Source organism: Podarcis erhardii, assembly GCF_964252035.2.
Source record: "Podarcis erhardii genome assembly, chromosome: 12".
In the NCBI taxonomy this organism is placed as follows: Eukaryota; Metazoa; Chordata; class Lepidosauria; order Squamata; family Lacertidae; genus Podarcis; species Podarcis erhardii.
The window spans coordinates 32535842-32550209 of record NC_138513.1 but is presented as its reverse complement, the minus strand read 5'-3'; the positions used below and the strand labels follow the sequence as shown (position 1 = coordinate 32550209).

The window sequence follows — 14368 nt, the reverse complement described above, 5'->3', positions numbered from 1 at the left end:
AGGCAGGTTTAAGTTCAGTGGAGGGAGAGAAGTGAAATAATAAAATAATAATAATTATAATAATTATAATAATAATAATATAATAATAATAATAATAATAATTTTATATGCCGCCCATCTGACTGGGTTACCCCTGCCACTCTGGGTGGCTTCCAACAAATTAAAAAATGGCATCAAACATTAAAAACTTCCCCCTGAACAAAAGTCAGTTAAGTTGTTTATTTCCTTGACATCTGATAGGAGGGAATTCCACAGCACGGGCACTACTACAGAGAAGAAATAACCATCTCAATTTAGACACAATAAAATCAAAGGAAGTTTTATTGTCATCATCAAAGCATTGCAGAGTGCATTCCACACGTCGGTGTGGTCAATGGGGAAAAGCCCATGTGTTGTTTTTTTTATTTAAAAAAAATCTCTGGATTGTACCCAATGCCTAGTAATTGCATAAGTGTTGACCATTTCCCAAGCCATGCAACATGTTCAAATGAAGCGAGTGGAAATAATAAATAGAATCGTATAGTTTTCCTACCATGACTTCTACTAGGATAAGTTATTCTCTGATATATATATATTAAAGGAATATTTCTTTTAAGAACAAGACCCTTGCTGTGATCCATTGGTATAGCCAGTCTCAAAACATTTGCCATTTCAGTGTAATGAATCATGAGAATGTGATGATATATGCCACTACGCCCTTCAGGCTGCCTTTTGGTAACTACCTGTGTTTTCAAAAGGAAACATTACAAAATATCCAAATCAACACAGCACATACCGGGGACTCCTGTGGGGTGGGGGTAACTCTAGTAAAACCTTTTGTCCTTCATTCAAACACAACAGGCATGTACTCTACTTTACAAAGATATACAGAGTGCAAGTCAAACATGCCGACAGCAGTTCACACGCAGTACAGTTTTGGAAGCTTCTTATGTCTTGTGCAAAAGTCCACCGTTCATACAGTTTAGAATAGAAATGTCCTTTGCAAAAGGTCTCAACTGGTCTACAACATTATTTACATGAACAATCAGAGTCTTTAAAGACGACTGGGTTTTTGCCCTTGCTGCTCAAATCCCTGAGAATATGTATCTACCAGCTTTTTTTTTTTAAAGGGAGTCAGATGACAGAAATGAACCAGGACATACCATGCTGCAGCAGCTAATTGCAATTCACTGTTGCTCATGTGACACAAGTCAGTGACACATGTTAACCACTTAGCTGTCACTTGAAGCGTGCTTGTAGTTCAGCTGAAAGGGACACCTCATTATTCTTTTAAACCTCAAAACACTCCAGCTATCCTCTAAAATGCTCACACTTAGAAGAGTTAAGAGAACCAGCCATTTTGTCCGCTAGGCAGACGGCTGTGTTTATTTGCAGTGTCCATATACAAAATGGCTTCCATACCGCCAACTGCTAGGCAACGTCATTTGACAAACAAAATAGGCATTCTAGAGGCCCAACACTATAAAAAAGAACACTACTTTTCTCTTTGTATGTTTGTTGGAAGGGAGGAACTGACCATTTGAGGAAGACCACCTGCTCAAGGGGGGAGCTGAAGATAAGGCGATGTTCTGAGGAAACAATGACAAAATGGAAACAAGCAAAATAAAATGCTGTTGGCACAAGTGCCTACTATAAAATGATGGGCAGCTGTTGGCGTAAGCAGATGCAGACTGGGTGCCACTTAATGCCAAAAACAAACAAACAAACAAACAAACAAACAAGTTAATCTTGACCCACAGGGGAAGGGTTTTGTGCCTAGCTTTCAACTTGAAATTTACCACTTGTCAAGCTACTGGAAGTGGTGAGAATGGTGGATATAAGAGAGGCAATGAGAGCAGAGTACATGGGGAACACATCACATGATCATCTCTGCACAGGTCCTCTTAATCTACCTAATTGAGTTTGGTCACGTGAACCGGACTCTATAAACAAATAGCGAAAGATCCTCCATCTTGGATTTTCACTTGGGAATGATGAAGAAATTAACTGGAAACATGCCCTCTGCTGCAGCTCAAATGTTATGACCTATCTAAAACAACAGCCAATGCACAAAGTGAATTTAGAGGATTAGGGAATCTTTCCTTGAAATTATTGCATTGTTGCAGAGGGGATTTAGGTACGATGATGGCACAAGTGAGAAATTCCCTCACCCAGAATGTCAACAACAACATTTATAAAGTGCCTCAAAGATCTAGGTGCTGTGCATTCAAACAGAGAAATGAAAAGTTGGGTTCCTCTGCCCCAAATATGGCCTCATTGAAATTTCTTAAGTTGTAATGAGAATAAACCATTTTATCAACAAATATTCAAGACAACAGACATCTAAATAAATAATGGGAAATGATACATTGTGAGCACCAGAAGTTCAAAATAAAAATAGGGCTATTGGCTGAACGTTTCTCTATTGCAGCCTTTCTTAACTTTGGATCCCCAGATGTTATTAAACTACAGCTCCCATCATTCCTGACCTGCTGGCCATGTTGGCTAGGAATGATGGGAGTTGTAGTCCAACAACATCTGAGGACCCAAGGTGTAGAAAGTCTGCTCTGTTGAATCACACATTTATGACCCTGCTCGCCACCTTGGGTATTTATCAGAAAGTCAGGGTATAAATGCAGTAAGTGAATAAACAGATGATTATATGCTCCACGTGGATGAAAAGTTGCAGATGAAATATGAATGTGTTTGGAGTAATCCTGTTGACTTCTGTGCCAGTGACTAAAAGCAGGGATGTATTAATGGTAGCATTTCTGCCCAACAGTACAATTTCCCTTAATTTTCCAGATTCCAGATTATTTGCAATTTTATAGCCCAAGCAGATCTTGTGGGGTCTAAATTCAAGTACCCAATTTTGTGCTTCAATTCATTTAAAGCTTTCTTTTAAACTGCTGACTCAGTGATCGCCTATTTCAATCCTAAAGGCAACAGAGGTCCATAGGTATGTTTCAATTATAATGTGGATTTATTTTTATTTTTTAAAAAAAGACTTGTTCTACGGGAATAGCATTGTGGAAGATGTTTGAGGGTACTGGAACTGGTTCCTTCATGATTTTGCAGCCTAATTTCTCCTTAGTCTATCCATACTAGTTTTTACCTAAAGACATTGAGGGTGTATTCAGATGACTGGAAGCTCTTAGACTGGTACTCTAAGGTACCATGAGGTACCAATTGAACAAGTGCTACCTGTAACTTTGTGAGATTGTCACTGCAGCCTCCAAATATGTATTTTAGGCTCAGCATTATCACTTCTTCTGAATATCTTTGAAATCGGGGGACATGACATGACTGGTCACACAAATCTCTTTCCCGTACGGTTACAGACCACACAATAAGCTTTCAGGCCAGTTATCTGTTGGCTCCTGACAGCCAGAGTAATCATCTCCTTCAGAACAATTCACCCCAAGGCCTCCATGATCCTCCACATGAGACCAATGACCCCAAAGGATTTCAAGAAAACAAAGGTTCCATTTTGCATGTGGGGAGAATGCAACACACAGGGAGGAAGAAGAATGAGACAGAAGAACTAGGGGAATGTGAAGAACCAACAGAAGGGCAAACAGAGAAACTGTAGTGGCAGTTTTCTGGGAGGGGAACATTGAGCTAAAGACTGGTTTTGGCAATATATTGATATGTAGCCCTTAACTCTGGGGGACACGACACACTTCTTGTTCCTGCCCAGGTATCATGTAACATTTTTAATTCCCTTGTCTGTAAGAACTCAGAAGTAATCCCAGTAACACTACTAGTGCCTATATAAATACACATTTCATATACCAGCTTTCATATACCAGAGGTAAATTTTATATATAATCATAAGGAAAGCTGTTCACCCTGAACTCTGATTAGACAAACCTAGTAATTAAAAAACAAAAAAAAAAAAAAAAAAACCATTAGCAGTGGAAACGCTCATGTATTCTAAAATTACATCTGGACCTAAAACAAAAAAAGGCTTCCAATTACTCTGAAGAAGACAGTTGTTTATGGATTGATTCACCATTCCACAGATTCTGCTCCAAATCCAGCCTTTTTGCAATCCAAAGTTGAGAATGATTCAAATAGAGACACGGAATGCTTATGATTTGGTTTCAAATAGGCCTCTAAAGCACAGGCTGCAAAAGCTGCAATCCTAACTCGCAAAGAGTTCTACCGATTCCAAAAGCAAGTGAACCCGGAAGTTAGAAAGCATCTGCAACCAGGGGGTGCTGGGGCAAAGTGGTGCATTCTTCCATTCCCTCCACCTTCTGTTGGAGCAGAGACAGGCAGTGTGCGAGATACATGATCGTTGTGGCATGAGGAATTTCCCAGTGCTTCTGGCTTAGCACGAGAACATCAGCTTGGAAGCAATGGAAGCACGTTGACAGCCTTAAGAGGTCAGCAGTCATCTGTCACCATGGTAAGTGAGCATGGGGCAGATCCTTTGTTTCAACTGATGTGGAGGGATGCAGCCAATTGCTTCAACATGATGAAAGCGGGTGGTTACTTGTGACCTGGTAACACCCTGGGTTCTGGGTACGATTTAACCTGCAAGGAAGACTTGCACTAAAATGGGAAGTGTGGCTTTGCAAATCCTGGCTACGTTTTACAGCCACTAGACTGAAAGCTACTATTGCTTTTGTTGATTTGACCTGCGGTCGTTTCGCCGGTAAGGAAAAGCTCTGAACTATTCAGCCCAACGGTACCAAACGCCGCGGCTACGGCTCTTGGAACCACCTCCATGTATGGCCTGCCACACAGCAAACACGGCGAGATCCAGCTGTCATCAGGACAGTCACAATCTCTCCTTAATGTATAGCACCTTTGCGTTTAAACATGAGCAAGCATTCAAACAGTAATAGTAATAAAAGTGTATAAAAAAGGAAGCTTCGAGTCCCTTCCCAAGCCTGGAAAAACACAAAGAAACAGAATAGCTTTCTGGGGATAAAAAGCTATGTTAGCGGACACAATCCCTGAATTTGCGAGGCACCGCGTGGGGCTGGCAATCACACCACTTCGTCCGACTCCAGCCCGTGTTCGTCATACAGTGCGTCCAAGATGCAGAGCTGGTTCTCCATGGCCGGTAGGTAGATGTCGAGGTCCCTTTGCATTCCGTTGTAAAAAGCTTCTTCCTGGTTCTCACACTCTCCGAGAGAGAGCGCAGCCACAAAGTCTGCGTACGTCGGAGATGCCCTTAGCGCAAGCTGCAAGGAACAGAAGCGAAGGAGATCCACATGGTGTCTTGTGATTTAAACTATTGTGCACAAAGACTGGGAAGGGTGCGGCGGGAGATAAGCAAACTCTTAGGTGGGCGTGACTCTTTGAAAGGCAGCAAAGAGTCCTGCAAAATAATGAAGACCTATCAAATGTTAGGGTTAAGTATTTAATTTGTTCCGGAGGTCCGTACTTAACCTGAAACTGTTAACCTGAAGCACCACTTTGGCTAATGAGGCCTCCTGCTGCCGCCGTGCCGCCAGAGCACAATTTCTGTTCTCATCCTGAAGCAAAGTTCTTAACCTGAAGCACTATTTCTAGGTTAGCAGAGTGTGTAACCTGAAGCGTATGTAACCTGAAGCGTATGTAACCCGAGGTACCACTGTATGGTGGAGCAAGAGACTATGGATCCCTCCAGACAGGTGTTTTATTGCGGTTGCATTCTGCAACAAAATAAGTACCTCGGAAGTCGAACGCCTTGCAAGTCGAACGTTTTGGCTCCCCAACGCCGCAAACTGGTTTGCAAACATTCTTTGGAACCCAAACGTCTGATGGGGTTTCCATGGCTTCTGATTGGCTGCAGGAGCTTCCTGCAGCCAATCAGAAGCTGCGACTTGGTTCCCGAACGTTCTGGAAGTCCAACGGACTTCCGGAATGGATTCCGTTCGACTTCCAAGGTACGACTGTAGAGCATTGGTGGTGGATTTATTCCGCTTTATTAGTTGGTTCTGTGACGCTTCCCCAGTGCTACCATGCTACTGCTGTCGGGAGGGGTTCTAGTTCAACAAAAGCAGAACAAAAATAAAGCTGAATATTTGTGGTATATTATTACTATTAGTGTATTTGTACCTCACCCATCTGAGTGGGTTGCCCTAGCTACTCTGGGCAGCTTGCAGCGGAATATAAAAAAATAATAAAATATCAAACATTAAAAACTTCCTTATACAGGGCAGCCTTCAGATGTCTTCTAAAAGTTGCACAATTACTTATCTTCTTGACATCTGATGGGAGGGTGTTCCACAGGGTGGGTGCCACTACCGAGAAGGCCCTCTGCCTGGTTCCCTGTAACTTCACTTCTCACAGTGAGGGAACTATCAGAAGGCCCTCGGAGCTGGACCTCAGTGTCCGGGCTAAATTACAGGGGTGGAGACTCTCCTTCAGGTATACAAGGCCAAGGCCATTTAGGGCTTTAAAAGTCAACACCAACACTTTGAAAAGTTGCAGGATACACCAATATGCAGCTTCACTACAAACAGTACCAAAAGTGGGCTTGCATATGACAGCTCCTATGGGTGCAAGTCTTCATAAATGCGCAGTAAAAAGCATGTCTGGAGGGAGCCCTAGCCTACCCCACAGGGCTGTTGTGAGGATAAATGGGAAGGGGGAGAACCATGCCTTGAGCTTTTTGGAGGAAAGGTGGGATATAAATGTAGCAATATATAAATGTTCTGTGCTACTACTTCCAAATTCCCATGCACCTCTGATTCTGCTCAAGAGTCAACACACAAGTAAGTATGTTGCATTCTTATACTGAAAAAGACTAACAGCAGCACACGCCAAAATCCCAATTTTTCTCCAAATCCCAAAACAACACAACCACAACTGGCTTGCGCAGAGTCCCAGCATCATTTCTCACATTAAACAGCAGAGGGGGCTGCCAACTTAACCCATTTACTCAGGAGGAAGCCACAATGAATTAAATAGGGCTTATTCCTGTGTAGGCATGGATAAAGAAGAGAGGGAAGGAAGAAAAGAATTCTGTCCTCCATTCCCTGAAAAATACCATATTTTTGCTCTATAAGACGTACCAGACCATAAGAAGCACCTAGTTTTTGGAGGAGGAAAACAAGAAAAAAAATATATTCTGAATCTCAGAAGCCAGAACAGCAAGAGGGATCGCTGCGCAGCGAAAGCAGCGATCTCTCTTGCTGTTCTGGATTCTGGGATAGCTGCACAGCCTGCATTCCTTCCATAAGACGCACACACATTTCCCCTTACTTTTTAGGAGGGAAAAAGTGAGTCTTATAGAGCAAACAATATGGTATATGCTGGTTAAAGCGTGGTGTCAAGGATGCAGGTTCGATCCCTGTATGGGACAGCTGCGTATTCCTGCATTGCAGGGGGCTGGCCTATATGATCCTCAGGGTCCCTTCCAAATATAATTCTATGATTCTATCATTGAGTAGCCGGCGTCCTGCCCATAAAACAACTTTATTCTTGGTAAGCTTCTGAAATACCAGAGTTAAGTCAATGGCATTACTGCTGACAGCAGGGGAGGGGGACCTGTGACTACAACTCCCATCATCTCTGACCAATGGCAAGGGCTGATTGGAGTTGGAGTCCAAGCCTCTGCTGGCTTACAGTGTCTGTGTGAACTAGCTAGCAGTCAGATGTAAAGATCAGAAAACCAGTTCATTGCAATATATGAATATATCCAGAGCGTGTGTATACGATCTGTAAAATAACTGAGTTTAAAGAAATCTACTCTTATGATCACCGTTAACTAAAAAAAGCTCACTCACCGCAAAAACTCCTCGGACAACCCAGCCGTGGTATTGTCGTAACGTTTTGCCGTAAGCATTATCTGTAATTCGACAGAAAGGGGGGCGGGGGTAAACATTTAGTAAGATGCTGCGCAGAGGATAAGTTTTTGAGGCCGTCTCAGGGGCTTGGCAAAATAATAAATCGAACAAATGTTCCTTCTTAAAGCAAACATGTTTAATTTCCAAGTATGATTTTCATTATAAACACTGCTCTCGCTGAGTACATGTGATGATGTGAGTGAATTAAGCCAGTTTCCCCTCTGCCACCCTTGAAAATGTGGAGTTCCATAGTTTTCCGCAAAATATTCTGCACTTACTCAGTGCTGTTTGAATATTCTTCTCTCCATTCTTTAGCTCTTTCAAAAACTCCTTCAGAAATTTTAAACCCCTGTTTGGAATGAGGGAACGAAGTTAGAGCACATACTGTCGCTTGAAATTGTTACTTTAAAATACAGTTTTTTATAGAAAATATGGAAAGTGGGATATTGAGTAGGGGGGAATCCCATTCTGGTTTCCAATGTTAACAGTGTTGCTCAAAAGGCAGTGACCAGAAAGGGTTTATTAAACATTTATTTTTTAAAAATATCTTTAATGAATAATCTTTAATGTATATTGTGCCTAATAAAGAAAATAAAAGAGAAGAGAAAATAAAATAAAAGAGAAGAGAAAATAAAAGAGAAGTGTGTGTGTGTTAATATTTTATTGGAATAATTTCAATATAAAGATATAAATTGATACACAGAAAAAAAGGGGGGGAAAGAACAAGAATGAAAAGAACAAGAATGTTCAAATACATACATACAAACACACACACGTACAATATAGTATGCACCCATACATTCTTATATAAATTGACATTATGTTACTATCCTAATACATTTGTTGTTGTTGTTTAGTCGTTTAGTCGTGTCCGACTCTTCGTGACCCTAATACATATGTAGATATTAATAGCCTGCTACATCCTGTATAAACTCATTCCAAATGTTGTCATATTTATCCAAACAAAGTCTACGTCTGAAAGTAGTCCATTCATAAGCTGCGAGTGTGGTTATACTATCAATCCACTGGTTAAAGGGTATCCTATTTTTATTCTTCCAATTCCTCAGTAACAGTCTCTTGGCCACCATTAGGGCTTCTTGGCCTTTGGGCTAAGATCATGTGCAGTTGCAAATTCTGTTTGTAGTTTACAAGAAAACCCACCTACCCCTCTGTCTGCAAGCAGCCTCAATATGCTTGAAGGCAGGTTGAGAGAAACTCTAAACAATTGGTGTAAGTTCTATTTATGTCTAACACCTGTACTGAGCCCTTTTCAGTTCACCGAGGGTGGAGAATTCACTAGCCAGACGAAGGAAAGGGAGTCCACAGGAGGTAGGCCCCAGACCATGTTTACTGTCACCAGTGATCATTAAATGTGCCCTTTGCATTCTTCTAGAATCCAAATTAAAAAGCAATAACTGGGTTATATCTAGTGTTAGTCGTAGAGACACACTACGAAAACCAACAAACTTAAGTCTGTTGCTTTCAATTGGTATGACTTAGCTGGATATTTGGTTTTGGCCCAAAATGGATCTTGGTTAGCATTGCAACTAGCCTCACCCATGTCCCCAAAATTAGACAACCTACCTTTTCAGCCAGAGGAGGGCCTGCGTGGCAGAGTTTCTAAGTGCTGCCTCTTCAGAGCTCAGTTCATGTAAGACAATTTTCTGAAGAGTGGTGAACTCCTCTTTGTTGGTTATGTATTTCTGATTTACTTTCTAGACGGGAGAGAGAACCAGATCACATACTTTGGCGTTTGGTATTTTGGCAGACCCATACCCAGAAATTATATAGTGAGGGGCGTCTGACAGGGAAGGAACAGAAGACACTTGCCAGGTAAAGATAAAGGTAAAGGTAAAGGTAAAGGGAGCCCTGACCATTAGGTCCAGTCGTGGCCGACTCTGGGGTTGCGGCACTCATCTCGCTTTATTGGCTGAGGGAGCCAGCGTACAGCTTCCGGGTCATGTGGCCAGCATGACTAAGCCGCTTCTGGCAAACCAGAGCAGCGCACAGAAACGCCGTTTACCTTCCCTTACCTATTTATCTACTTGCACTTTGACGTGCTTTCGAACTGCTAGGTTGGCAGGAGCTGGGACCCAGCAATGGGAGCTCACTCCGTTGCGAGGATTTGAAACGCTGACCTTCTGATCGGCAAGTCCTAGGCTCTGTGGTTTAACCCACAGCGCCACCCGCGTCCCAGGTAGGGTGGAGCAAATTCCCGCACTGCATCTCAATTAGGAACCACATAACTTGGTCCAATTAAATGGTTTCTTGGGGAAAGTAACATCTGGAAAAGAGCCACACGGTCCACCCTAACAATGTGGCTCTTGGATTCAAATACTCAGCTGCAAGGCATCTCGCCATGGCAAATGGCAGAGGATAAGCAAGGCCTCATGGAAGAATGTCTCTGGACTCATGGTCAAGTAAATAAATAAAAATACTTAACTAAAAGTAAAAATGATCAGAATATCTGAAATGTTTTGAGAGATTTTTCTGAGCACTTGGGGCCAGAAGAAAGTAACTGAAAACAACTGTTGTTGAGACATTTCGTTCCAAATCTGCTTGGTAGAACCAGACAGAGGATGACGACAGGAGGTGCCCAGTCCCTCCCCCAACATAAATCCTGGTTGCGCCCATGTCTGAAGAAGCACATAAAGAACCATGCACAGAGTGACTTCCCTTCCCTTTTCTGAACAGCACCTGCAAGATTATTTCAGCATCTTTTTTCATTTTTAAAATACAGTACTTATCATTAAGAACTGAATGTTAAGCTGAAGCCATTACCTTGATGTTCCCTTCAAAATCCATTTTAACGGGAGCAAAGACTGTGGGCCCAAGTTTGTCTAGGAGAAAGAAGATGAGTTTTCAAGACCTCAAAGGTCAGCTTTAGCTTCCACCTACTCAACCTGGATAACAGGCAACAGGGCAGAAAGGATTGAGCACCTCTGATTTTTCTTGAAAGCATTCAAAGGCATGAAAGAAGCTGAAGGAGGAGCTGGGTTAAGAACACAAGAATATCTGCACCCCTATAAAGCAGGGCTTCCCCTCCATTTTGTAACCAAAAGGAGTTCTTGTCTAGGATGATGATTTGGGTAACTCAATGACTTTTCACTGGATCGAAGGCAAGCACAAAGTCCCAGACAGCTTAAAAGGCAAGCCATCGGGTACATTCACTGTAAAATAAAGAGGTCTGTGCTGGTTATATTTATAAGATTTGTTTGTTTGTTTTTGTTCTTACATCCTACTTTCTTCCATCATAACACTCAAGGTGGTAAGCATGCGGTTTATTCTCTCTTTGGGGGCAAGGATGCCCAAACAACACACTGCTCTGTTCACATAACACAATGGTTCCATTTCAACACTTCACTTATCAGGTGAACAAGACTAGTCTCTTCCTGGGTTCACACATTCCACTACCCACTGTCTTCATCCAACATAGCTGGGTGTAGTACTTTGGAGGTTTTTTGTTTTTTTGTTAGCCACAGCTTGTTGTGTTGCCCAAATCCAATAAACTGTGGTTAATATTAACTACAGTTTCCGAAGTTGGCATGTTTAAACTAACCTCAATTAAGATTAACTGCATTTTAGGGGGTCTGAATGACATGGCAAGCTCTAGTTATCAAAAGCAAAAGCTTCTGAACTTATTGCTGCTGACCACGAGGGAAGGGGAAAGGAGTTGGAGGAAGAGAGGTGAAAGGAAGAGCACACAAGCTTGGTAAAAATAGTCTACATTCACTGATGTCTCACTAAGCCACACTTTATCATTATGTTCTTAATGGAACCACTAAGGATTCAATAGCAAAGCAGAGATATTCACTGTGCAACATATGCCATGGAGGAAACAAGCAATCACATACCCAAGACTGGAACTATTTCATTACAAGATTGTAGGAATTCTTCTGTGGGTATACCTCCATCCTCAAAAAGCTTGATATCACTAAACCTTTGGGGAAGAGCACAAAGAGCACATTAAGAATCCCAAGGTCACACTGCAGTCAGAGGTAATGGGCTAATTCCACTTTAATCCTATTTCAAAGCCATTTATGTTATTTGTCTTCACAACTGGGATAATGCTGAAATGATACAACTGGAGAAACCCACAGAGTGGAAAAGTGCTTTTCAAGTGGACCAAGAATCTGATTACATGCATTTTATAAAAGAGATCAACATAATGTTAATAATATCCATGTCCAGAAATGTATGCACTTGCATGCTCCCGTGTCACCTAGATATTCATATTTGTCTGCAACAGATAAAATTGATTTGTTGTTGTGTGACAGACATCCAATATTACTGCAGACAACACGAAGCTAGAAGGACCAGTGGTCAGACTCAGTAGATGGCAGCTTCCCATGTCCCCAAAGCCTGCCCTCTCCTTCTGTACAGAAAACTGAGGACGTAGAGCAAATTCACCCCCTTATTTCATCTCTTTAAGGTTCCCCATGCAATTTCTGTCCAAGTGGCCATAGCTGTCAACTTACAGATTTGAAAATAAGGGACCAGCAGCCTTGAAAATAAGGGATCAGCAACCAAAGTAAGTGATTTTCCTAGCATAGGTATGTTCAACTTCTGAGCCAAAGGCAGAAAGCCCAGCCAGCAGCCAAACGAAGTCTCAAGCAGTGGTTCCCACAGCACAGCAACCCGGCAAAGGGGATGCAGCAAGGAAAACCACCATCACCTCTCCGCTGGGAAGCGCTGAGCAAAGGCAAGTCCCCAGGCAACGCGGCCGATTTGATCGGCACAAGGCATGCAAGCTCCACCCCCCAGTCATTCTTAGACTCCTTATTGGGTGAGCAACGCAGGCAAGCAACACAGTTGGAGCGCAGGGAGGGAGGGAGAGGAGCTGCTTCCTTTGAAACCCGGGAAATTTAAGGAACATCATCAATAAGGGAAAGCGGGACATGGCGCTGGGATAAGGGACTTTCCCGCCAAATAAGGGACGGTTGACAGCTATGCAGGTGGCGCATTACCTAATGCTCATAGCGCTGAAAAAAGTAGGTAAAGCTTTGTCTGATTTCTCTTCTGATTGCAATGCTGTTGATCTCTTTGCCGATTCCACTACAGGCTTTAAAGATTTGTCGTCTTGATTGTCCTCTTTTGGCAGCAGCTTGTCCTCTCCATCATCATTGCCACCACCTTGGGTTTAAAGGGAGAGACATCTTCAGAAAACTAAACTTGGTGACCTGCCTCTGAATGTAAACAAAAGGGGGGGGGGGAGACTGCGGTGGATTTTATATCTTCTGTATCGTTAAATGTCCTGTTTTGCAGGCATGCTTCCTAGCTCATCTGTGCAGCTTCTCATCCGTACAAAATCTGAACAGGAAAACTTTTGAGATGGATGTAGCTTGCCGAAATCTGTCTCTGGATTTATGCATGACCAGTGTGGTGTAGTGGTTAGAGTTTCAAGACTCAGAACAGGGAGACTTGGGTTAGAATCATAGAATCATAGAGTTGGAAGAGACCACAAGGGCCGTCGAGTCCAACCCCCTGCCAAGCAGGAAACACCATCAGAGCACTCCTGACATATGGTTGTCAAGCCTCTGCTTAAAGACCTCCAAAGAAGGAGACTCCACCACACTCCTTGGCAGCAAATTCCACTGTCGAACAGCTCTTACTGTCAGGAAGTTCTTCCTAATGTTTAGGTGGAATCTTCTTTCTTGTAGTTTGGTTCAAATCCCCCACTCAGTCTTGGGCCAGTCAGTATCTCTTGGCAGAACCTTACTTTATCTGTGAGGTAACTTTGCTTCATGAGAATAAAAGGGGAGCGGGAGAGACTTGTTTATACTGCCCTGAGATTCTCAGAAGGACAGACTTCAGAATGACTGCCTCCACATCAGTGGCTTTCTCAATTTCTTTTTCGCCAAGAGTATACAGAAGTTTCAAATTACACACTTGTTGCATTAAATCATAATAATAATTGATATGCTCCATTTAGACGGACGGAACACTGGTTAAAAAACTCGAAAAATGGACGAGTCAACACCATTGATTCTGAATAATAACCACTGATGAATTTACCTGCCAAATCATCCTTGATCGTGTTTGTGCAGTCCATCTTGCCAGTTTTCAGGGGGTCAGGGGTCAGTTTATCAATCAGGGATCGCTCATGAAGGTTGGTGTTTGCATACAGAGATCCGTTTTCACAGTTTTTTAATTCCATCTTCCTGGGAGGAACAAAAGAAAAGAACCCTGTTTGTTCAATAGTTCAATAAAATTTGTTGTTGTTATTTTGAACAGAATTATCTGATTACAGTTTTTGAACAATACTACAGTGGTGCCTCGCAAGACGAAAATAATCCGTTCCGCGAGTCTCTTTGTCTAGCGGTTTTTTCGTCTTGCGAAGCATCCCTATTCGCAGATTAGTGGATTAGCGCTATTAGCGGCTTAGCGGCTATTAGCGGCTTAGAAAAAGGGGGGGGAGGGAAAAAACTCGCAAGACTCGCAAGACGTTTTCGTCTTGTGAAGCAAGCCCATAGGGAAATTCGTCTTGCGAAGCGCCTCGAAAAACGGAAAACCCTTTCGTCTAGCGGGTTTTTCGTCTTGTGAGGCATTCGTCTTGCGGGGCACCACTGTATATAATTTCTCCGAACTATCCAGAATGG

The 14368-nt window shown here is 42.5% G+C and overlaps 1 protein-coding gene across 2 annotated transcripts in view; it reads right to left on the bottom strand.

Moving 5' to 3' along the window:
- Positions 1–303: 303 nt before the first annotated feature.
- The window catches only part of PLEKHA8 (pleckstrin homology domain containing A8), a 34889-nt gene continuing 20824 nt past the window's right edge, over positions 304–14368 (bottom strand). For both annotated transcript variants that reach the window (XM_081882188.1, XM_081882189.1), the window contains exons 7-14: positions 13785–13930; positions 12737–12902; positions 11624–11709; positions 10551–10609; positions 9354–9484; positions 8048–8118; positions 7710–7771; positions 304–5177 (exon numbers count right to left, since the gene is read on the bottom strand). In XM_081882188.1, the coding sequence (XP_081738314.1) occupies positions 4980–5177; positions 7710–7771; positions 8048–8118; positions 9354–9484; positions 10551–10609; positions 11624–11709; positions 12737–12902; positions 13785–13930 (919 nt within the window). In that variant the 3' untranslated portion in view covers positions 304–4979. The remainder of the gene's footprint in view (positions 5178–7709; positions 7772–8047; positions 8119–9353; positions 9485–10550; positions 10610–11623; positions 11710–12736; positions 12903–13784; positions 13931–14368) is intronic.